This window comes from Crocodylus siamensis, chromosome 1, assembly GCF_052110815.1.
Source record: "Crocodylus siamensis isolate JL-2025a chromosome 1, ASM5211081v1, whole genome shotgun sequence".
NCBI lineage: Eukaryota > Metazoa > Chordata > Crocodylia > Crocodylidae > Crocodylus > Crocodylus siamensis.
This window is the reverse complement of record NC_143395.1, coordinates 361,284,918-361,310,068: the sequence shown is the minus strand read 5'-3', so window position 1 is coordinate 361,310,068 and position 25,151 is coordinate 361,284,918. Positions and strand designations below refer to the sequence as shown.

The 25,151-nt window shown below is 42.7% G+C and overlaps 1 protein-coding gene, 1 long non-coding RNA gene and 1 pseudogene across 3 annotated transcripts in view; 1 reads left to right on the top strand and 2 right to left on the bottom strand.

The window, feature by feature from the left end:
* The window catches only part of DGKH (diacylglycerol kinase eta), a 266,880-nt gene that overhangs the window by 38,849 nt on the left and 202,880 nt on the right, over positions 1–25,151 (bottom strand). For both annotated transcript variants that reach the window (XM_090025097.1, XM_090025089.1), the window contains 7 exons: positions 24,037–24,301; positions 22,161–22,289; positions 17,234–17,368; positions 14,904–15,021; positions 12,233–12,343; positions 11,974–12,070; positions 1,118–1,225 (listed from right to left, as the gene is read on the bottom strand). In XM_090025097.1, coding sequence (XP_089881223.1) covers positions 1,118–1,225; positions 11,974–12,070; positions 12,233–12,343; positions 14,904–15,021; positions 17,234–17,368; positions 22,161–22,289; positions 24,037–24,301 — 963 coding nt within the window. The remainder of the gene's footprint in view (positions 1–1,117; positions 1,226–11,973; positions 12,071–12,232; positions 12,344–14,903; positions 15,022–17,233; positions 17,369–22,160; positions 22,290–24,036; positions 24,302–25,151) is intronic.
* LOC149874956 (uncharacterized) overlaps positions 1–25,151 on the top strand; it is a 153,714-nt gene that overhangs the window by 65,761 nt on the left and 62,802 nt on the right. The gene's annotated exons all lie outside the window — the stretch shown is intronic.
* Positions 10,073–10,199, bottom strand: LOC149874957 (U2 spliceosomal RNA; annotated as a pseudogene).

Here is a 25,151-nt window from a genome sequence, read left to right as displayed (position 1 = left end):
TTCTTCCCCCCAGCTGCATCACCTTGCACTTGTCAGTGTTGAATCCCATCCTGTTCTCATCCACCCACCCCTGTAACCTGTCTAGGTCTGATTGCAGCCTATTCCTGCAATCCTGCAATTATAAATAGGAAAAGACTCCTAAATGTATGACATCAGACATTTTTGATATAGGAATATAGCACAGCAAACATTAGGATGATTAAGCACTTCGGAGGAAAAAAAGATATCAGGGATAATATGCATTAAAACTATGATCTTACTAAGATGTATGCTCAAGACAGCAACTAAATATACATATGTCAAAGCAATGATAGGACTCAGCCTTTACACATGCTAAATTGAGATTGTCAGAGTTAGTGTAAACCCGCAGTAATAATAATAGACTTCTTTTGCCTACAGAAGACTGCACCAATAAGAATCCCCTTTCTTATAGCTTCTAAGTAGAAAGATGGTAGCATATGTAATAATATATCTGTATAGAGTAAATGTCTGTCAAAGACAGAAAAAGGATTATTTAAATACAGACCAGAAACTTGCTGGCAATAATATTAAGAACTAAACTAAGAAAATGGTGATTCAAGGGATTCTACCATATTTAAGCCTCTCCCTGTTTTCTGATTCACCATGTTCTATCCACAGCTTTTTAAAGAATGAAGTAAAATACATAGGGATGACTACTCTTGGGGAGTGCCTCTCACCCTGTGGACATAGAACACACTGGAGAGTATGCATTCTGAAACCCTCACTACAGCAGTTCATAGAATAGCATACAAAAAGAGGAGAGGTTGTTCATGTTTGTTTAAAAGAAAAAAAAAAAAAAGAGTGATTTCAAAAAATCCCATCTGTTCTCTTATGAGTCCACTAAGCCCTACAGAGAAGTGTTGGTGGCTTAGAGGAGACACTGAAGGGAAATAAACTAAAATTAAAATCAAGTGATAGGTTTCCTATTAAAAGAATAACTTTCATAAATGAATATACATTTCTACCCCTAACACATCAGCTGAGCAACAGCTTCTTAGTAGTTATTCAAATGATATGAAGGGGTTATTGAAATTACATAAAAACAATAGTGCAGAATATCTGCTGTTAAGTTTTACTTTTCTGCGAGTCTACTTACGTCATCCTCTTTGGTTCCACCCCAGAAATTAGTCCCACCAGCATAACTTGGGATGTTTAGCACAGCTATACCTTGAAGACTGGGAAGGGGGATGTACTGTCCATCACACTGCAATGTATAAAAGGCTTTGTGAGATAAATGACTTGAACAAATAATCAGCTGTTTTTAACACACGAGCTCCAAACGGTGCTGGCAAGAGAAAGAAAGTCATTAGTAGCTCTACATAACTATTTTAGTGACCTTTTATATAAATCTACTCCCCACACTGAAGAGCACGTCCAACATGTACTTATTATTGCCATCCTAAGCAAGCTTTCTTTTTTGAAAACCTGAATGGGCATATATCTGCAGCAGACTCTTCAGTAGTCAGAAGGTAACTCGTGCTATCCCTTTTCATGTTTTTGTGTTAAGCACCAATCTCCATCAACTAAAAATTAGAGTATTTCTTGCATCTTCTTCTGAAGCATCTGATGCTGATTGCTGTCGCTGAGAGGATACCAGATTCAGTATGTGATAGTGGGGTGGGCACATGGGGAACATGCCCTGGGTGCCACCGATGGTGAGGGGGAAGGAAGGGGCACCTCACTCTCCCCTTGGCTTGCACTTCGTGAGTACACATTTAGTGATGTGGGCAATGTGTGTCATGGAGTGCAAGGTGTTTTGGGAATTACAGCTTTATAGAGTGGGGTTCTCTACTGCTGAGGGTAGAATTAATCCCATTTGTGCCACCATAGGCTTTGGCATAAAAAAAATGGGGTAAATGTTCCCCCCAGCAGCAAACTCCATGCCATTCTAGATAACTGCAATTCCCAGAACACCTTGCACTTCATGATGAACACAGCTCCTGATGTTGTGTTCTGCTGCTCCTGCATATCGTCTAACAGGGTAAGGATGAGAGGCGATTGCCCTGGGCACGACTGTCTCATGTTACGCCTCAGCAGTCCTATTCTATACATTCCAGTAAGCTGATTCACATTTGAACATTGACATGGACAAAGATTTTTCCAGTATTTCAATCCTTAATGGAACGTTAAGGTGTTCCTGATGGTTGGTATTGTTGAAAGAGCATTAAAAAGTTAACTTAAAATGATAAATCATTGGAGGAATAGGTTCATAAAAAATTATACAACATTAGTGAACATGTAAAATGCATTTTTAAAATTTATTTAACAAGAACATGTAAAGAAGGAGAGACTATTTTCTTGGCCAATTGAATATACTGTAGTATTTGTTCCATTTGTTAAGCAAATAATGACAGAAGCTATCACCAGGCACCCGTTTGTTAAACTTGGGATAAAGACTAGTTGGCAGCTTTATACATCAGAATCAAGAAGAGACAAGTTTGCTAAATGAAATGAGGAACAGTACTTCACTGAGATTTCACTAGACTCTACAAAAGTCATCAGTCATCCGTCTGATAAATATAATCCCATCTCGCTGATGTATTCACAGTGTTGCCAAAGTGCTATTATTTAAGTAGCATCCAATTTCTGTTAAGTGAGAAGACCGGATCCTACACTAAAGAGCTTTATAATATAATCAGATGGAAACAGATATGGTTGCAGGGGAAGGAATCAATCAATACATTACAGCAAAAGCAGTAAAGTTAATTAAAATTTTGTTAGCAATTACATACTTGGTTTATATGTCACTACAGTAAATCAATGTCTAACTTAGTGCAGACATGGGAGTGAAGTGCTCACTCCCAACTACTATCCTATGTAATAAAAGGAGTTTTCACATAATTTGCCCTGCAGTTGCATTTTCCCCTTCCAAGGAATTCAGGGATCTTACAGGTAACAGCTGGTCAGAAGATACACAGAAAATTCCAAACTTGGGACAGGTAGACAGTATTTTTTATACTTGTATGGCTTCTTCTGCCTCCTCCTCCTATTATCATAGTGACTAAAGCTTCCCGATACATGGAGACAAGGGCATGTGGCCTCAGCTGCCACCTCACAATTCTTTATCCTTGACCTCCTCCTTCCCACTGCTCACCGCCTCCCTCCTTCCCACTGCTCACCCCTCTTCACCACCTCTGAAAAAAAAGAAGCAATTCTAATAGCTTCTAAAAAATGACACTGGAATTGCTGCTTGATACTGATCTCACACTTGTTTACAATCAGAGTAAACCTCCAAACTTCAATGGCATTACTATGAATGGAAAATGAAGACTGAGACTCAAGAGTCTTGGATTAAGTTCCCAGATCTACCACAGACTTCCAGGCTAGTTCTAGAATCACTTAATTTTCTCTGTCTCACATTCTGCGCAAGTATATTGACAATACTTTCAACAATGTCTCAGTTACATATTTAAAAGCACTAGTAACGGAGAGGACTCTTATGCTAAATTCTAGGACACAAGCTATAAAGGATACAAAATATTCACCTTTAAACCACCCTGCTTGATTACTGAGAAGGTTTCTGATTATTCAGAAGTATTGAGAAATGAGAAATTAGAAAATTTGGTTTCATTACTCAAAAATAAGAAATCAGAAATATTGAAAATACAGTTTTGTAACGCAAGAAGATACGGAATTTATTTTGAAAATATGTCCCAAAAACCTACTAGAAATATCCTTAGTATTAAAAGTGGACCCTATTTTACCTGAGTGGAAAACCAGAATTTAACGTTTTTATCAAAATATACTTCAAGATTAGAAAATATAGAAATATCACTTGTAAATTACAGAATAAAAGTATTTGTTTTCAAGACAAATGTAATTCTATTTCACTTTTCAGCACCGCACTTAATCACAGCACAGAGCACAGCAGTGATCATTAGGCAAAACAATACTATGAAACTTCCAGTGGCTGGTTTCCTTTCAAAAATACTCAGAAGTAATTATGAAAAGGTCAGATTTGAATGCTAAAATATGTCTTATTCAAAAGAAATATTACATTTGTAGGTCCTTAAATTAGAACTCTCTGAAGCATACCTAATGTTCTTTCCCATCATTATCTTCACTAACTAAAGCATAATTCTCAGATAATTACTGAATCCTTAGCTAATGGCAATCTGCTTCAATAATACAAAACCCTTCTAAAACTTACTTAAGAGAAAAAGCATTACAATAAATCAAAATCTTTCAATTTACGAGACATCTTTATGAAAATAATACAAAATTCCAAATAAAATATTTAGCACGATCTATAGGAAAACTAGGTGCATTTGCCTGTGCCCATAAAATTCTGGGTGAAAACTTGTATATATTTTCCAAATGCATGTTATGGATGAATTCTTGCTACCTCTGAAGTTGCTTAGCATGTGCATCTCCTTCTAGCTACTTGTATTATGGAGCAGGCTTACAATTGACATTAGAACTAGTATAGGAAATAGCCAGATTCAAATGATCTGTACATATCACTTTGTGGTTATGTCAAACCATAATATCTTGCTTCCTCTAAGTGGTTAACTTGATCCTGGAATCAGTAAAGTCTCTCAAAGTTCGGGGACTACAAGTTGTAGGTTCAGATGTACGTGTCCTTTATCCTGAACTCCTTTCTATCCATTCATCTTTACTACCACTTTTGAGTCTTAGACTCCTGTCAGTGATTCCAAAATGGGAACAGCCAAGAAAAACAGATTTCATAGACATTAGGGCTGGAAGGGACCTCGGAAGATCATCGAGTCCAGCCCCCCACCCAAAGGGCAGGAAGTCAGCTGGGGTCATAGGATCCCAGCAAGATAAGCATCCAATTTGCTCTTGAAGGTGTTCAATGTAGGTGCTTGAACCACCTCCAATGGCAGGCTGTTCCAGACCCTGAGGGCTCGGACAGTAAAGAAATTGTTCCTTATGTCCAGCCTGAAACAGTCTTGTAGCAGTTTATGACCGTTCGACCTTGTCATCCCTTGGGGCGCTCTGGTGGTCACCCCGATGAACTTATAGGTGGCCATCAGATCACCTCTGAGCCTGCACTCTTCCAGGCTAAAGAGCCCCATGGCTCTCAGCCTGTCATCGTAAGGTCTGCTTTCCTGACCTCTGATCACGTGTGTGGCTTTCCTCTGGACTCTCTCAAGCTTCTCCACATCCTTTTTGAATTGTGGAGCCCAAAACTGGATGCAGTACTCCAGCTGTGGCCTCACCAAGGCCAAGCACAAGGGGAGAATGACGTCCCGGGATTTGCTCGAGAAGCATCTACGGATGCAAGGGCATCCATCTATGGTCACTTTACTAGCCGCAGCATCACGTTGCAGGCTTATGTCCATCTTGTGGTCAATGATGACCCCCAAGTCTCTTTCTTCTGTAGTACTAGCCAGCGTAGCACTGCCACGCCTATAAGGATGCTGCAGGTTTTTCTCCCCAAGGTGGAGAACCTTGCATTTTTCGGTGTTAAACACCATCAGGTTCTTGTCCGCCCATTTGCTGAGCCTGTCCAGGTCAGCCTGGATCACCCACCTGTCTTCTGCTGTAGATGCTTTGCCCCAAAGTTTGGTGTCATCGGCGAACTTGGCCAGTCCGCTTCTGACTCCAATGTCCACATCACTAATGAAGATGTTGAACAATATGGGTCCAAGGACAGAGCCTTGGGGGACCCCACTGGTTACAGGACACCATGATGACTGACTTCCGTCAATTACCACCCTCTGGGTCTGACCACAGAGCCAATTTCCCAGCCAGTGGATCGTGGTGGACCCAAGGCCACAATTGGCAAGTTTTGCCAAGAGCTGATCATGGGATACCAGATTGAAGGCTTTTTTGAAGTCAAGATATATGACATCAATCTCTTCTCCCTTGTCCAGGTGATAGGTCACCTGGTCATAGAAGGAAATGAGCTCGGTGAAGCAAGACCTACCTCAACAAACCCGTGCTGGCTATCCCTTAGGATGTTGGCGTCGGCCAGTCCATTAAGGATGGCCCCTTTAATAAACTTTTCTAAGACCTTCCCCGGGATAGAAATCAGGCTGATAGGCCTATAGTTAGCCGGATCCACTTCCCTTCCTTTCTTGAGGATTGACACCACACTGGCCTTTTTCCAGTCTTCAGGCACTACACCAGACCACCAGGAATTTTCAGAGATCCATGCCAAAGGCTGGGCTATGATGCTTACCAACTCCTTTAGTACCCTGGGGTGTAGACTGTCAGGGCTCGCCGACTTGAAGGTATCCAGCTTCTCAAGGTGTTCCTTCATGAGGTCAGCATTGATGGAAGGCAGGGGATCTCCCTCACCCGGACCTCCCTGTTCTGTAGCGGGCATGGGCATCCCATGGGACTGATGAAACACTGACACAAAGTACTCATTTAATAAGTTGGCTTTTTCCTGGGTGACAGTTTTCAGCTGCCCCATCTTGTTCAGCAGGGGTCCAATGTTGCCCTTGCTTTTCCTCCGGCTCCCCACATATCTGAAAAAGGACTTTTTATTGTCCTTGATGCTTGAAGCTAGTTGGAGTTCAGTTGCAGCCTTGACTTTCCTGGTTTGCTCCCTGCAGGACCGGACTAGTACAGAATAATAATTCTCCTGGGAGGTGAATCCCATCCTCCATCATTTGTAGGCCTTTCTTTTTAGCCTCAGGAGGTCTCCTAGGTCCCTGGAGAGCCAGAGGGGCTGCTGTGTCCTCTTGCTGCCTTTCCTCCGAGATGGCATAGACTTAGGTTGTGCATTAAGGATCACCCCCTTGAGGAACAACCACTCTTCTTGAACTCCCCTTTCCCTGGAGTCACGGTCCCTTAGGGCCTCACTGACCAGCCTCCTGAGCTTGTTAAAGTCAGCTTTTCTGAAGTCAAGGACTTCTGTGCTGCTGACTGACTTGCCAACTTTACAGCGAATGGTGAAGGTGATCAGTTTGTCGTCATTGTCACCCAGCTTCCCATCAATCACTAGGTCGCCGATTAGGTCATCCGCAGTAGCCAGTACCAGGTCAAGCAGCACTTTGCCTCTTGCTGGCCCGTAGACTTCTTGAGTCAGGTAGAGGTCATCCACGCACGAGAGAAAGCTTTGCAACCGCTCGGATTTTGCTGAGTGATCCCCCCACGAGATGTCCGGGTAATTGAAGTCACCTATGACAACCACGGTCCTGGAGCATGTGGCCTCAGCCAGTTCCCGGGCAAACTCCTGATCAAGCTCAGGACTTTGAGTGGGAGGTCTGTAGTAGACTCCCGCCGTTGTGTCCCCTGTGCCATGTTCCCCACAGATTTTAACCCAGAGGGTCTCTAGCCATCCACCTTGGTTGCCAAGATCAGCTTGCAGGGACATGTAGCTTTCCTTAACATAGAGAGCTACACCCCCGCCCCTTTTATCTACACGATCTTTCCTGTACAGGGTATAATCATCAATACCCGTGGTCCAGTCATGGGTAGAGTCCCACCAGGTCTCCGTTATCCCTATGACATCATAATTATTTGGACTGAGCAGGAGGGCAAGCTCCTCCTGCTTGTTCCCGAAGCTCCTGGCATTTGTGTACAGGCAGGCAAGTGTTCTCTTGGGGGCTCTTGGCTTGCCCACAGATTGTACCAGGGCTGGGACAGGGGTGGGCTCCCTTAAGTGCCTTGGCCTGCTGGCTTTGCAAGGGTTGCTCAGCAGGCCAGCAGTGGCGGTAGTCCTCCCATCCCCCAACGGTATTAGTTTAAAGCCCAGTGGAGCAGGTCAGCCAGTCTGGCTGAGAAGCGCCTCCTCCCCAGGGGAGAGAGGTGGAAGCCATCTCTTCCCAGCAGCTCGCTGCCTCTCTCGCCAAAGAGCAGGCTGTGGTCATGGAAGCACCGCAGTCTCTGGTTGACTACGTGGATCCTCCTCTCCCTCCTCAGCCCATAGTCCAAGACTGGGAGGATCAACGAGAACATCACCTGTGCCCCCAGACCCTTTAGTCCCACTCCCAAATCCCTGTAGTGCCTCATGACCCAGCTGGTAGCGCTCCAAGCCATGTCATTGGTGCCCACATGAATAAGGAGCATAGGAGAGTGGTCTGTAGGCTGAAGGAGCTTTGGGATCTTCTCCGCAATGTCCCGGATGCGGGCCCCCCGGAAGCAGCAGACTTCCTGGGCTAAGAGGTCAGGGTGGCAGATTGTCCCCTCAGTCCCCCCTCAGGATGGAGTCTCTCACAACAAACACCTTATGTTTTGTCTTGGGGAGAGTGGGGGCAGTAGCTGCAGTTGAGCCTGTGTTGCCTGCAGAAGCTGGCAACTCAGCAGGCTCTGCTGGAGCAGCAAGAGGTGTGTACCTGTTGCTAAGCTCTGGCCAGGCACGGGCCTTGGTGCAGCGGGCCTTAGGGCCCTTGACCACCTTGGTCCATGCCCCTGACCGGACAGAGCGTGAGGTCCCAGAGTCCTCCTTTGTCCTGGAGAGAGACTGTGGTCTACCCTCCAGCTCCCGGGGGACAAGGGCCTGGCAGTAGGAATCGATCTCCTGCTCACAGTCCCTGATGACACGCAGTCTCTGGACTGTGGCCTGGAGCTCCTCCAGCTGGCGCGCCAGAGACCCCAAAAGGGAGCAGACCCCACAAGGGGAGGTGGCCATGCTCCCGGGCCCCAGAGCCTGAAAAAGCAACAGGCAGCCCCCGCAGCCAAGAGCCAGTGGCTCTGTCTGCATGGATCCCAGAACCATGGGCTCTGTCTGGGTGGCTGCCTCTGAGGTGCCGGGGGAGGGCCGCAGAGCCCGAGGGGTGCGGCGCGTGCCCATCTGTGTCATACCTGACAGGCTGGCTACAGCTGGGACTATATACCCTGGGGGGGTTCACAGGCAGGGTCTCGGGCCCTCCCATGCACCCTCCTGTGCGAACTCCGCGCTAACTCACATGCCAGCAGACAAGCACACCTGTTTGCACAGCCTGTTCACACAGCTTTGGTCGCGTGGCTCCCTGGGGGCAAAGTAGGGGCCCTTAGCTGATATTGATTAGCTATAAAAAAACTAGATAAACAAAATTCTTCTGAAACTTTAAGCATCTATGGTTTGGAAAATCTCAGAACACACACAACTTAACTGTTCTCAGGGTATGGACACACACAACTTAACTGTTGCCAGAACATCACCATTTGGGAACTGGTTCACGAACGCCATGGTTCAGAGGTGCCCATTTGTACACTGCCAAGTGTTTGAAGTAGAAATGTCACTTTTCAGGTACTGCAGTGTTATCAAACAGCCAGCAGGGGGTGGGAATGAGTCATTAACCTAGCATATGCGGCAGTGGCAAATGGCCAGGAGTTTCCCCAGGATCTCCCTAGTGGAGAAGAAAGGCCCCAATTGGCTAGTGTGAGGTTGCCTGGACCCCTTCCAGGCTTCCCTTAACAAGGAGCTAGGTATTCTGGGGCCTGCCTTAGGTCTCTGCATCAGGCTGCAGCTTTAAAAAAAAAAAAAGGCTTTCCCTAGAAAGTCACTTAGACAATTTCAATTCACCTACTCCCTCCAACCGTGAGGTTGCTGGGTGGTGGGTGCACTTTTAATGACAAACACATATCAATTGCTGGATGTGGGGAAACTGAACTACTGTGCAACAGAAGCTTATTACCACAGACGGGCTTGGTCCACTGTTAATTGTAGGTGTGAACACACATAACACTTAGATGGGGGCAGAGGCACTCTCCCCACCCACCTGAACAGTACTAGAGCAGCCAGTTACCATACAGAGGTTGGGGTGGGGGGCAGCCGAAGAATGGATCAGAGAGGAAGCCATGGAGGACTGGCTAGACACTACTCACAGAAAGCTTGTTGTCCACATACAACACCGAACCAGATAGAGAGAAATGGTTCAAAACAATACCTACCGTATTTACTCAAATATAAAACAAGCCCCTCCCATTCTCCACCCAAATAAGCATGGGGGAAAAAGCTCCTCGTCTTGCAATTACAAGGAAACCTCATTAAATGCACTGTATAGCCTTAAATTGCTGCCAAAAGCAGCATGTGCTCAGTAATGGAAATCAACTATGAAACTGATTAAAATACAGCCAACACTGAGCATGACTATAAAATACAGGACCGTTGGACAAACATACTGATGGGAAGCTTTTTTTTTTTTTGCTTTTTTTTTGCACCGGTCCTGGAAGCACTGCAATACCAGGTCAATGCATGGAGTGGATGGAGCACGCTCCGGTTCCACCACCCAATACCAAAAAGAATCTGCTCAATATAGACCTCCTATGGAAGACATATCAGAGACAATTACAAACCAAGGTGGCTTTCTGCCACATGCACCACTGTGACTGCCTGATGGGAAGCTACCACAAGCCTCAGTTAATGAAGCCCATCCAAATAAAATACATGGCATTGCTCACTGCGCTCAGCCCCCTCAGTGCCAACTCTTTTTCAAGTCATGGTGAGCCACTATGTTAAATACATTTTTACTCTCTTTCACTCCCACAGCTGAGCTGTGATTTTCTGTCCCATTTTCAATTATTCCTTTCTCTTTACTAGCCTTAAATGTCTGGCAAACATCACCAAGCTCTGCTGGCCCCTCTCTCAGCCTGGAGTATCTGATTAGCATAGCCCTAGCCTCCATGAAGTGAAGCTGGACCAGGTTGCCCTGCACTTCATCTACATATAAAGTTTTGGGACATCCCAGGACTAAATGATAAGAACATTCAGTTCCAGTCATGAATAGGTGGCTAATTAGCACATGAATACTTTGCGGATGGTGTATCTGGAGTACACACACATCCTGAGCAGTGCTAAGCTATGGGATCAACATGGCTTGAAACACTGTTGACTCTGCTGAGCCCATCCCAGTGAACTACATGGTAAAATCATGAGCCTTTTGGCTTTGGACTAGTATCATATATAGTTTTTACTCTATCTGAGGAGGTACAAAATGCTGCTTAAAAGTATGTTTGTGAAATACCTATGCTAAAACTTGCATCAGTCTTAAAAAAAAAAAAAAAAGAAAGAAAATGCATCAATTCATCCTTCAATGTTTTCAAATTTGCTCCTTATTTTTCTAAGTGCTCAGAGACAGCAGGGTTTGACAGGAGGAAGAGAAGGAAAGGGCTGCAGGGGGAAGAAATTGGGGGGTGGAAAGAGGGCAAGGGAGTCACCTGCCTCTCCTCTATTTATTTTCCCTGGTGTAATAGAGAGAGGGAAAGAAATCCAAGGCAACCCTCCAATAATTACATTCTATACTTGGAAAATTATAAATGTATTAATTTTCCATATATAGAATCTAAGTATTGGGGTGGTAGTCTTATACTTAGCATTGTCTTACATTTATACCCAGGTATACTTTTGAAGTGTTCCAGCAGGTCTATACTGTTCTAAACTGACTTGTACATCTGGGCATTTACAGTCTAGACCATATTTTAAAATGTCTAAGTGTTACCTGTGTTCACACCCACAGATTCAGCTTGGATTAATTTAGCATCTACCATGTTTCACACAATTTATTTATGAGAAGTAAATGTTAACAGTTACATGAACTTGGTATGAAGAAAGTTACATAGTTCTAGGTCAGAGCTGTTCAGTGCGTAACCTGAGAGTTGCATGCAGCCTGTGGGCTCCTACGTAGCCACTTCTCCTTTCATTGCTCCTGCTGTTATATTGTTCAGGGGCTTTGGACTCCTGTCATTTGCTTTCTTCTTCCTTTCCTGCTCCTACAAGCAGGGTGGTGCAGTGGGAGAGAGGCCAAAAGGGGTCTGTGCTACCTGTGCACTGTGCAAAGCCGGGGGAGCAGGACTGAACTGTATGCATGGCAGAAAGCAGGGCCAAACTACATGCAGTGAGAGGGCAGCTGGCTGCTTGCATGGCTGGGAGAACCACATAACTGCTGCCCCCATAGTGTGTGGCCCAACAGTGCGCAGCCCAGAGTATGTGCCGTTCCTCACCACCTGGAAGTTAGAAAGACCTGTTCTAGATGATTCACACTGCTCTGTACTGTGTTTTAATAACCAAATTGGATCAAAGCTGTAAAAAATTAATAAATAAATATTTTTTACCTCAAGTTGAACTTTTTGTTCTAAGTTCTTATAGGTCCTTTGCAGTAATTCTTTTGTACCAAGTACACCATACCACATCATATTCTTTGTCCGGCTTCTGGAAATAAGGAATAAAAATTCATGTACTGCATGTACATCACAAATCACACTTCATGTTTTGCGTGGAAAGGTGAAACAAAAAGGAATTAAAGGAAGCATGCAAAACAATAATATTAAGAAAAATAAAATACCTCTGCTAAACCACTGATGGTTCCATTACCTGCATTTTTCAGGGTGTTCTTCTCGTTTATTATTAAATTCTAATGAAATTTTTGCGTCTAATCCAATTCCAAAGTAGTTGTTCATGACGCACTTTTCTGAATATCCTTCCCTATGAGAGGAGTACAGATAAATTTGTAATTGTACAGTTATCTCAACAGCTCCCATATACTTTTGACCTAGGTTGTGGCTGGTCCTAGCACTCGTATATGCTTGAAGCCCCATATATTGACAATAGCAATCATAGGGCTGACTACCTGCCAGCACCTCCTGTGGGGTGAATGACCTCAGAAGGAGCAGAAAAGAAAAACAGGGCTCTACATCAAGACATCTACCTAGCAGAGGTGGGTAATGGTAGAGGTGACTGCTTGCTGCACTCTTCAAAAGCAGAAAGAGTATGCCAGGAGTGGGCAAAATACAACCCATGGGCTGGATCCGGTTCGCCAAATGATTCTACCTGGCCTGTGATTGCTCCTCTGAAGGAAAATTGATTCTCCCCTGCAACTATCTTGCCTTTCAGCACCTCTCACCCTTCTCCCTCCCCTATGCTGTAGCTGGGTGCAGCACCAGCAGCACCAGAGCCCAGACAGCAATTCCCCCTCCCCAGTCTGGTTTGACCCACCCTGCCCTGCCCCCCAACCCCTTGTATACAATCCAAGGCAGGGGGCATTGAGCTCCTGGCCAGGCTTCTGCCTCGTGAGGCTGTCTGCACACAGGTCCAATCCTGTAGCCATTTGAAAACAAGACAGCCCAGCCCCGGCAAGAGTCAAAGCTCAGGTATAGTTCTCCCCACTTGTGGGGGAAGGGGTGCAAGGGGAACAAGGCCAGAGGTTGCGCGTTATCTAGGCCCTGCCAAGCTGGGCCAGAACTTGGTAGGTGTGTGGGCACCACTAATGCAGTGCCATGATGTGTTCCCACGCATTGTTTCAGGTTGTGTCATGTGGGTACAGCTGCAGCAGCTGGTGCAGCTCCTGAGCGACCCCAAGTCCCTGGTACACAGAGGGGTGAACGTAACATAGCACTGGGCCAGCTGAGCCCAAATAACCCATGACTCCTAGCTCCCGTCTCCCCACAGCCCCCTCCCCTGGCCCAAGTTTCCGGAGCGTGGCTGTGTTCCTACACAGCGCTTCAGGCCACACAGGTGCAACTGGCATAGCTCCTGCCCAACATGGCCACATGCCAGGGACTCAGGACAGGAGAAGGGGCACAGAGAGAGTTGTGGAATCATATGTGCGTGCTTGCATGCATGGAAGAGATGTGGGGTGGAACATTTTCCAGTGCTTTATTTTTCCATGGGAAATTTCCCATTTCTAAAAATTCATTTCTTCATGAAAATTCATTAGTAACAATGAATAGATGCCAATAGCCATGATGACAGACATTGCTATGCAAAAGAAAGACTTTGGAGCAAACACACCATTTGGCAGGCAGCACAGAATATGTCTCCTTTCACATGGTGGAAGGGATACTGTAACACCCGACTGTTGTCCAGGATTGCTCTAAGGATCCTAAACATTTCACCAGCAGCAACTTCTTGTAAATGGAAGTGGAAGCCTTTCACCACAATCAAAACAGGAAAGAGGAACAGACTAATAGATGAATGCACCGCTAAGCTTGCTTCTACGTCTCAAAATCTCTTACTCCTGGAGAATCAGTCAGCAGTACAATTAGTGAAGAAGATGCAGTGTGACGATAAGTTGCCCAAGCCCATAGACTCATTGGTAAAACCATCCTTTAGTGAAAGAGAATGTGGTTCAAGTAGTTCTGAATCAGATTTACCTCAAACTGATTCTGAAACGGAACTAAGAAGTAGGGCAAGTGATTCTACACATAGGTGACAGTGAAACTGCAGGTGCCGCAATGACCTCAGTGGAAAAGAGTTAAACTCTGCTGAAGTAGATGAGTGGACAACCGCAGCATATCATGCACAGCTCTAGTGTGTCAACAGTTTTCACTGCCTTCGACTTTTTTCTTAAATTTAAACAAACAATGTAAGGGAAGTACGTGGTATTGTGTATTGTCTTTACATTTTTACAAGTATTCCAATAAAAATAATTTCTTTCCACTTAAAGCTTTGAATTTGTTTGAACATAACATTTAAAACACATTAAGTGTGCTGTATTTAATTTTTTTTTCCTAATCAAATATTTCAGTTCAAATACCTGTGGCTGTTGGGACATAACATTAACATGGGGGTACTTTTTAAGGTTTGTTTACTAAGTATAAGTCAAATAAACATGCTAAATCAGATCACGCTCTTGTTAAGGCACTGGAAAATTTTCCAATTCAAAATTTTCTGGAAAACCCACCTCTGGTGTCTGCACTGCATGTGTGTGCAGCCCACAACAGCTCAACAAAACTTGCCAAGTGGCCTTCCATCCCAAATAATAGCCCACCTCTTGAGTATGCTCTGGATGTGTTCTAGGGAAACTCTGTTGGACACAATGCTTTCCAGTGTCCTGCACTCTGTAGTGCCCTTATCTCAGGATCAGTACCTAAAAGGCAGTATCTGCTGTTTTGAATTTGAGTAGCATTTTCCTCTGAAAACTATGAATTAAGGCTTATTTTTCATTCTAGAAATTATAAATTACAATTTCATAAAAGAAAATAGACTAAAATAGAAGTGAATACAGTGAAATAGGAGTGAATTCATAAAACAGAGATTTTCTTACAATGAATCTGGATCAGGGTCAATAAATGGCGTAGCACCAAACGGATCAATGTTTGCAAGTAACATTTTGCTGATAATAGAACTTCCTGCAATAGAGGCAGCAAGGCCAGCCCTTAAACCTGAGGAAAACAGAAACAAAAACAGTGTAAAAAAATGTCAAGAGGAACTTCTAATCTTCTTAATCTAAGAAGTTTTGCTAGATGGCATGAACTAAAGTCATATATATATATGAATGCCTGAAAGATGAACTTTGTGGTACCTCAGTGGCCAGGCAATGCAACAATTACACCATCATCTGAGAAACATTTCACAATTTCAGTGCAAAACTCAAACTGAAAATAACACCCTTCAAAGATTACTATGTTTTTTCATTTTAGTCACTCCACCAGCCCCCAAACCTCCATTATTTTGGCATGGTTTCTTACTACAGGGAGGTGGGGGAAGGCACATGAAACAAGGGTGCAGGCAGGCAAAACAATGAAAACAGTTCCAAGGGAAATGCACAAGGCAATAATTGAATAAGTGAAACACTGAAAGCCAGGCGACACACATGCCCCCTTTGCTGTCCCTAGCCAGAATGTTTTAAAATGCTGTAGATTCCTCTGCCAGCCAGGGACCACTAAACAAGGCTGCAGTGACTTACAACTCTGCTCTACATTCCCCTCTTCCCACATGGGGATGGGAGTGCAGAACAAAAAGCCCAGAAGGCAGGAAAGGAAGAATGGCAGGGGCTTCCTAGTGGAGCAGAGGTAAAGGGGATTGAGGCTGGAGGGCTTCCTTCCACCAGTGGGGGGGACCCGTGAGTCAGCAAGGGAAGTAGTGGGAAGGTAAACCCAGCTTCAATGACAGTGGAAATCCCAGCGGGGGAAATCCCAGTGGAGACCCAGCAGCACTGTGGGATCAGGAATAGGACCTGGTGCTTGGAAAGCTGGCACGTTGTTCACCCTCTTTCCCTTCCTCTCCTGTGCAGACGTAACCAAAAGTGAACAGCTCCAAAAATGAATAATTTTGTTTCAAGAGGTGTGACTTTGGATTGTTTTAGCCATTTATGGAATACTTGAAAGGACTTGTACGTGGGTCAAGATAGCGTTTGAGGTATTCTAAAAATGTTTGAAATATTTCGTTATGCCTGTCCACACCCCAGTAGAGAAAAAAATTGGAGAGAAGAAAAAAAGTACAGAAAGAAATGGAATGGAGAGGGACAAGGGGACAAGAGAGAACAAGGGGGAAAGAGTCATAAAGCAGTCTGAGTGTGTGGACACAGGAACACTTCTAAAAGGGAGCCCTTCTAAAAGGGGTTTCGAAAGGGCAGTGGACTGATATTTCTAATTATTATATATGAACCAGCTGAGAACAACTGCAGCCAATCCTGTCCAACTTTAACCCTGAATGAAGGAATGTTAGTTGGAACTGATTTGCTGCATTTGAATTGCTTGCAGCCCTTCAGACACACAGCAATGTGAATATACCAGCTACTGCTCTTCTGAAACACTGCCCTTCCAAGGGCTCTGTTTGTGTGTCCACACCCTGAAAGGTGTGATGGGATAGGGAGCAACAAGATGTAGACAAATGAGAAAACAGGTGTTTGCGTCTTGGAAGCCAAGTAAGGAGCTAAAGAACAGTTCTTTTTTCTACTACTGAAAGGGTTAAAGTTTGTAATTTTTGTTCACTGGGAAGCTGCCAACCCCCAAACTGACTTATACAAAAATCACAAAAGAATGCAATATGCCATTAATGCAAATAAAATGCGCTTTCCAAAAGGTTTCAGTTAAACTGATATACAAACCTGTTTCATTATAAGCTACCACGGCTAATGACATTTTATTAAGCCTCTGTATATACATCTCAATATGCTCTGAAGGGTCAGCCTGCTTGGAGACAGACAGACATTTTGGGAGAAATGTGCACATGGGAATATGAACAATTTTGCAGTTCTCATTGATGGAAAGTACCTTTGTATAGACTCATTTATGGTATTCTTCCCCCCAGAGTCTCATTTAGTAAAAAAGGAATAAGGTTAATTATTCCATTGAATAGAGAGTAACGAAAGATATAGAGGTCTCCCAGTTCTGCTCCTTATTCTCCAAAAACAAGTGCTATACTTTTGCCATGCATTTGCTCAGCTCAGTGAGAAGAGGCATTTTAAATTAACCCACATTTGATACTGCACATTTGCAACACAAAAACGTTGCACATATCTATTCAACAGCTTTTTTAGAAAATTATTTGATATCCTTGGGTAAAGGTATGTAAGAGCACAGTTTGATTCAAATCACATAAGGGCATATAAAGTTATTGAATGGACAAGAAGAGTTCAGAATCAATCATTACCTGGACAGATTATTCTAGTGTTAAGCACTGGGAGGTTTTCTTTACTGGCTGCCAAGGCTGCGGCAGAGAAAGAGCCTGTTTGAGAATGGAGAGCTCGACTTGTACGTCGATCTGGAGATCTTGGTGCAGTTTTGGCTGTGCAAAAAAGTTAGAACAAAATGCAAACTGAAATATACATTTGTGCACTAATTAAGGGGTGTATATTTGTGGGTTTGATGTTTAAGTTTCACAGTCTCAAAGTATTTTACAAATATTAACTATTAATTGTACCTAATACTCTCTGAAAAATGTCCCTCATCTGTCAATGGGATGGGAAAACTAGATGCAGAAAGGTCAAAAGACTTGCCCAAGTTATTTCTCAGTGAAAGGATGTGAGATCGGAAGATCAGCTGCTCGGTTGTGAAGGGGCAGTGTTTTGCTCCATGCATGGCCAGAGCAGAAGCAAAGTATCATGGGATGCTGAAAGACCGTGCTGCAACTTCTCCTAGGAAGAACTGTTTTCAGACATTCACTCTCCCACAAAAAACACTCCTGGGAGCGATTTAATCCTGGTTGTTACTGGATTCACTTGGAGCAGCCATTTTTGCTCGCGGAAAAAAATTGGAACATCCATATATATTTGTTTTGTACTGGGAAAGCAGCAACTCTCCCAGGAGAAACAATGTCTGTATGTGGCCAGAGCAGGAAAAACTGGGTCACAGCAGGGGATGGGCAGCCTATGGTGCTGGCTGGTTTACAAAAGGTGGCCAACCCCTGATTTACATGCAGATAAACAGAAAACATTGTGGGGGTTTAGTTTAGCTTAGCCTATGTCTACTTGCTTCCCAAACCTGAAGTAAAAGGCATTTTGTGCCCAAAAGCATGTCCAGCCTCTCTCCCAACTGTTCAGCTGATCCAATAAAAGGAATCACAAAACCTCCTGAAGCTAAACCCTGGCCAGCTCCAGAATCATGGATAAGAAAAACTACAAAGCAGTTAGATGACCTGCATATTTTTTCTTCCCACCTGCATAACCATTTGTTTAAAAAATTAATAGGAAATAAATTATTAAAAAAAGAATAGTATAAACATGTATGCTACCAACAGAGCAAGTGTTTAAATGTTCTGCAGTTCACCAAGTGAATGATTAAACAGCAAAACTGGAGAGTGACAGAAAAAAGAGCAAAAGGTAATTCAAGAAGTGGAAAAACTGCCTTACAAGAGATTTTGAGAGAATGGGTAGCTTATTAAAAAGAAGATTGAGAGGTATCTTGATTATGCTGCATAAATACCTCCACAAAGATAATATACTAGGTACTAAAAAGTCTCCCTAATCTAGCAAAGTAAAGCATAACAAGGGCCAAAGGCCAGAAATTCAAGTCAAACAGATTAAAATTAGAAATGAGGCAAATATTTTGAATGGTGAGGGTGATTAACTACTGGAATAAGTTATCAATGAAGCAGTAGATTGTCCATCCCTTTTTATCTTTGGATTAAAGCTAGATTTTTTTTTGGTGACAGGCTTTAGACAAAAACAAGTTATTTGGCTCAGCAGAGGGATAACTGGCTGAAATTCTGTGCCCTCTGTTATACAAGATGGTCCCTTCTGGCTTTTACTATCTATGAATTAGCTTCAGCAGCTATCAAGCAATAGTGTTGTAAGACACAGCATCAACACAAAACAATCCTTGGCCTACATGCCTGACCAGACAATTCCAAAATGTTTGAAACCAAGTAGAAATAAAATTAGCAAGTTATATTTAAATTTTACCTAACAAGAGTTTATTAAATATTTATACTGAGGTAATTAATGCATGGAAAACATTACCTTCTTCAACTGACTGAGGGACAAATCTCAGCGGGTAAAAAAAATAACTCTCAGAACACAATTAGCGTTCACTCATCATAATGCTACTGAAAAATTCACAGTGCTGTTCTTACAATCTGTTCCCTCTATTCAGGAACAAGGCGGTTACATTAAAAGAAAAAAAAAAATCAGCAGAACAGCTGCTCCTTATTTGACAGACGAGACGCATGGGGATAAGCTGCAATAAAGATAAACTTTTGCTGCTCATGCTCTGATAAAAGCCAGCAGAGCCTTAACGAGTAAAACTGGTGCTTCATTGCATATAATTGAATTCATGTTTCACGCTTTCTCCCTAAACACCCACCTCCCACAGACAGAATTAATATGTGCTCCACTTCGTGCATTTTAGATGTAGGAACAGCTTTCCAATCATTACAGAAATAATGTTACTCTAGGAAACCATGATTATTTGATGCACAAAGAAGTTCAGTATAGATGACCATTCCAAACAGACTAGGAAAAAAAAATCAGAAGAATCAAAACCCCCTAAACTCCTTGAGTCATGCTTTGCTTCTTTTCTCTTTTTGGCAAGGAAAAAAATGTGATAATTAGGATATTTAAGCAGGGATGATGGTAGCCATAACAACCCTTTATATAATTTAATACATTTAGGTTCTGATAGGCAGCAGGTCTTTCAGGAACTGAAGCTGTGAATGCACAAACTTAACACAAAAGTTTGCTTACAAAGCAGAGACTTAAAAAAAAAGTCTAAAGAAAAGAGGTAAATGGCCCAGGTTCTCTGTGACACCAGTCCATTTTAGCTCAGGTCTTGCAATTAGGTGTTCCAACATATCGTACAGCCCCATTCTAATGGGAATTGACTGTTTGGAATTAAAAATGTACTTGCTTGTTGTGTTTTGCAATATAATTCAATACTCATAAAATCTCAGGCTTAGTACCTGAAATCCTCTCAAAACAGGTTTGACACTCGTGACAGAAACAGAAACTTCCCACATGAACCTATCTGTATGCTCCATACACTGACTGAAAAGGGACCACCTAGAAGAGACAAATACAGATTCCATATTCCTGCAGTCGCTGAAACTTTGGCTTTTCTGTTAAGTGTACTCATCTTATTAGCATCAGTCCCTGTACATCAATCCTTTTATACAATATATTAACAGAGACAGAATATTAATTATAGTACATATAGTTACTGCTCCATAACTATGCCATTCTGGCAAAGAAATCAGGGCTCAGTAACAGACTTTAAAGAATTCTAAATTCTTCCTTCTTTAAACCAAACAATTCATCACATGAAAAACAGTAACTTGGGAAGATTTCCACACAATGAAAAAAAATCTCAAAATTAAAGGTTGAAAATGTATTATCCATTAAGTAGCACTGACAGACTGCTATATTTTTAAACCCTAAATCTCAGGAATTCAGGACAAGACATTATCAACTAAGGTTCCATCATTAAATAAAAACCACCTTCTTTTAGAGATCCTTAGCCATTTCCACCTGATACTTAAACTCTGTCCTCTTGATGCAATCAATTCTAACATATCATTTTCAGTTTCAGTACAACTCATATCAATCTTTTCAATGTGTACCAGTTGCAAAAGGGCTTCATTCTCCTGCTGATTGCAAAGGTATCAGAAAAACTCAACAGAACCAGTTTAGTAGATTAACGAAAAAAGGGAAAAGATTAACATTTTTTTCTAGGTTACTATATATTTTTGGCAAACTGAAACAATATGTTTGAAGTGGAATGAAACATCTTGTTCAACTCAAATTAAACAGTTCCATACCATTTTTGTGCTTCTTTATTAAAGGCAAAAAGCTAAATTGACAGGAAAAGGCGGAGTACGCAGTGGTTATACTTGCTGTATATAGCAGTGCTTAAGGCCCCCATATGGCACAGAGAAAGAGAAGAGAAGCTCAATCTCTTCTCCTGATTCAGAGCAGTGATTTAAACCTCAGTCTTTCACCTCTCCAGAATTCACTAACCATGAGATGATAGAGGGTTTGGACTGGCTTCTGTTTCTGCTATTCACTTCATATCAAAGTGAAGTTATTAAGAGCAGGTTAAACAAACACTAGACTGTAACGGTTTAAAGAAGGAAGATCCTACTACCTTAAGCAAGGTTTGGGCTAGATGACCTTGTGAGGTCCCTTCCAACTTTATTACTCTATGACTCTAAATAATCATCACAACAGAGATAGAAAGAAACATACTAGAGCCCAGTAGCTCACACATTTGAAACACCAGAGTTTCAGATCCAACAATCTTTAACTATTACGCAAAATACAAAAGAAAGAGAAACTTCTCTTATACACCAAGACTGAGGGTGTTTGGCAAGGCCAGCCTCCCCTCTGACACCTAGGCAAGCCTGCCCCTTCCCAAGCAGCACCAGGTATCTTGCCAGTTCCAGGAGCCTGCTGAAGACACAAGTGGGGGGGGGCTATCCTGCTTTTGGCAGAGCCTCCCTGCCTGCCCCCAAGTCAAGGAATGAGCTGCACAGGAGATGAGCTTCCCCCCTCTCCTGGGGGGGATGGCAGTCCTTCCCTTTGTGACAGCAGCACCCCGCATCTCTCCCCGGCCAGCCCCAGGGGCCCAATCCAACTCCCTGGGAGCCTGCCAGCATGACACCTCTCACATGAGTCCACCCCAGGCTTCCAGCACCTCCACACTGAGTCAGGGGATGGTGTATAAGTCAAAGCTGAATTTTCAGAGTTAAAAATTTGTCTTCAAAACTTGACATATACACCATGAAATATGCTAGTTTCAGGTCACCAAAAGTTACAGTTTTCATGGAATATTAATCTATGCTTTGTAAAAAAAAGTCAAACCTTCACTTAAGTCACACAGTTCTTACAAACTCCACTGCAATAATACGCGTGGCTCAGGGGATACAAAGCAGAGTTCCAGAGCACAGTTTATACAAAAAGAATAATTTATTTTCAGAAAATAGAAATAATATCAATATCAATATAATAGTAGCAAAATCGCACTAACATTGGAAATGGTCTAACTCCATTAATTATGAAATGAGAATTTTTGCTTCTAAAAACTAAAATGTTTTTAAGTTGTTCTTTAGTTACTTTTTTAAAGTAATTTACTCTTAGTTTGCTTACTTGACTGGAATTCATGTTCCCTTGTATCTTCCTCTTTTTCCTCTTCCTTGGATTCTTCCAATTCTTTACTATATTCTAGAGCAGGCTGGTTCTCTTGTTCTTCAGTATGAGCATTCTGTTCATCCACAACTGCTTATCAAAGCAGGAAACGTTAACGTGTCTTTAGAGAAATATGTATATGTGGAAGATTTAACATCCTATTTCTGTAGCACTAGTATAGGGTTTATAAATAACAGTAACAGGTCTCATCTGCCCTATCAGAACAGGAGCAGTGCAGCAACCTTTGCTGATGACAAATACTAGGTGCTTTAAAAAGATCCCAAAAGAGTAAGTAATACAAAAAGAAAGTGAGCTGTGAACAGAACAGCTTGCTACAAGAAGAGGCCAAGCAGCTGTGCTAAGTGTCCAGGACAAGGCAGAGTGTTGTCTTATTTGTTTGGGGGTTTTTTTGCTTAAAGACTGGGATTTATCTGGGAGGCACTGGCTGAAGAGTTCCTCAGGGAGCAAAAGCCACAGGCTAGAAAACCCACTGACAGCAGAATGCAAAATGCATTTCGTCTGTTTCAGGGTAAAATCTTTCATGTCGTCAAATATAAAAATTCCACATTTCATCAGCAAAGAGGAGCAAAAATTCTTACATATGTGCAACCTAGGCAAGAGAACACTGCTCTGAGAATCACAACTTCGCACTGTATTCCATTGCTGGATTGTTCAGTGCTGCATGCAGGGGTCTCCTATTGACACTAGTGAAAGCTGCATATAGGGAGCACCTGGAAAAAAACTGGTCCCTCACTTCTGGTGGCCAATTTACAATCTGACTGTTAGTTTGACATAATTTTTGCATTAAAATCATTGTTAATCCCTATTATATCTTAAAAGCAGTGTGCTGCTTTTCTAGAAAGAAAGAATATGAGTAATAGTCACTGAAACAACTCTGTACACAGCAGCATAACTATGGGTGGACAAGAGGGGCATAGGCCCTGGGCACCAGAATGGTGCTAAAATGCCACCTCACCCTCCTGTCCTGCATCCATCCCTGCCCCACACACCCTGCATCCTCCAGTGGCTTCCGATCTAACAGCAGGGAGGGAAAAGAAGAGTGGCCATCCACAATGCAGGAGTAACAGCAGCCAGAGGTTCACTATTACTAGGGAAGATGACACTTCTTTTTTTTTTGGGCTGCTGAAAACTAGTGGGCTTTCTGGCTGCTCAATGCATGTCAGTGGCAAAAATACAAAGTGAATAGGGGTTGCAGGGTGTGCAGTACCAGCCAGTTCCACCTCTGTCTCTACATTTCAAGATTTGGCAAAAGGGGGAAATAGGAATGCCGTTTACATGTAAAAATTAAAAATAATCTCATGTTTGTCATCCGTTCGCTAATTCAGAACAACGTGGCACAGGGAGCAAAAGGGCAGAGCTTAGCAGCAATTCCACAGATTGGAGTGAACAGGCCTGCTAGATACTTATTTTGGCTGCAAATATTAAAGGTGCCATTTTGTCTATTAGCACAGGAACAAGCACAGTATGATACAGCCAGATACATAAGATCAGTAGCAGTCCAATATGGGGCAGGACTCATCATTCAGCTGGTAACAGAAGGTAGGGAAAGTGGCTGAGGCATGGAGGGGTCAGAGCGCTGTGCTGTAACACAAGGCCTGGATGGCCAAAGTGTTCTAGGACCGACAGTGACCTCTGCCCCCACCCCCGCCCCCACCTCCACCCCAAAAGAACATTTCTAAATCTGTCTGTTCTTGTAATAATCTGTCTATTCAACTTGTGTGAAAATACTGAAATCCAGTTTTCACAATGGAATTCTATGCTAGAGAAAAAAAAAAGTTTCCCTCTGTGGTTAACAAGCAAAGCCTTGCTGACGCACCTTTTTCTGCCTGTTCAATGATCTGCCTTACAGCCTTCTTTAAGCTGTTTGCCCGCAGCATTAACTGTTCTCTTGGTTTGAAGATCTTCTGGATAGAAGACTTTCCTTCACTCTCCTTACTTTCCGATAAGGATTCTTCACTTGAATACTCTTCCACTTCTTCTTCCACAATGGGGGGAGTGATATGTGGCAGCATGGGAGTAGCCTGGGCTTCAGTGTGAAGAGTCTGGAGCAACAGGTCTAGCTTCTCATTTAATTCTGAACACTGGCAAAGTCACACACACACACGAATGAGTTTAAAAAAAAAAAAAAAAAAAATCACCGAGGTGACTATATTTACCAAAGTCAACTACGAGGTTCTGGTGCTGGGTCTTAAAAGCCTAGCATTGAACTACATCTAATTAACTATTTGCTGGACAATAGAATTGCCATACAAACTTGCACTTAAAGATCATGAGCGGGATTTTCTAAAGTGCTAGGCACGGCTGTGGCTGCCCTCACAGAAGTCAAGGGGAACAGAACTAGATCATTCCTGAACACTTTTAAAAAGCCCATCTCTACAATTGAGACCATAGTTCCACTGGAAAAAAGAGATTATTGTTTTTGATGTATCAGTCAATAATATAGTGGAGCCTACCACAAAGTAACTTCAGTGCAGTACCAGGGTCAACAGACTAAGCGTTCTTTTTTAATTCCTTGTGTTCTTTGAAACAAGAATTTCTTTCCCTCCTCCCCCTTTCCACTAGGACAAGGTTCTGCCATTTGAAGCCTAGTTTACAATATCTGTAAAACCAGAGCCCCTACTTCCAGCTGGATTCTCTCATTTTATAATCCTATTGTTTCACTGCATTTAACATAATCCCTTTTAAAGAGAAGTCTGAATTTCTCAAGCAGCATATTTCTATTTATTTTGTGCATACAACTGTGAGCTTCATCTGTTTTCTCCAGTGTAAAAGCTATGCCTAGGTCATCAACTAACGGAAAAATAAACAAGTTTTTCGACATTGCCAAGTCCCCATTTTGTTTTGTGCAACCAAGACAAAAAGAATGTAATTACCGGCAAATTTAATAGGGTATTCTTTAAATTAAAGTTCTGTTGAAATAACTGGACTCCC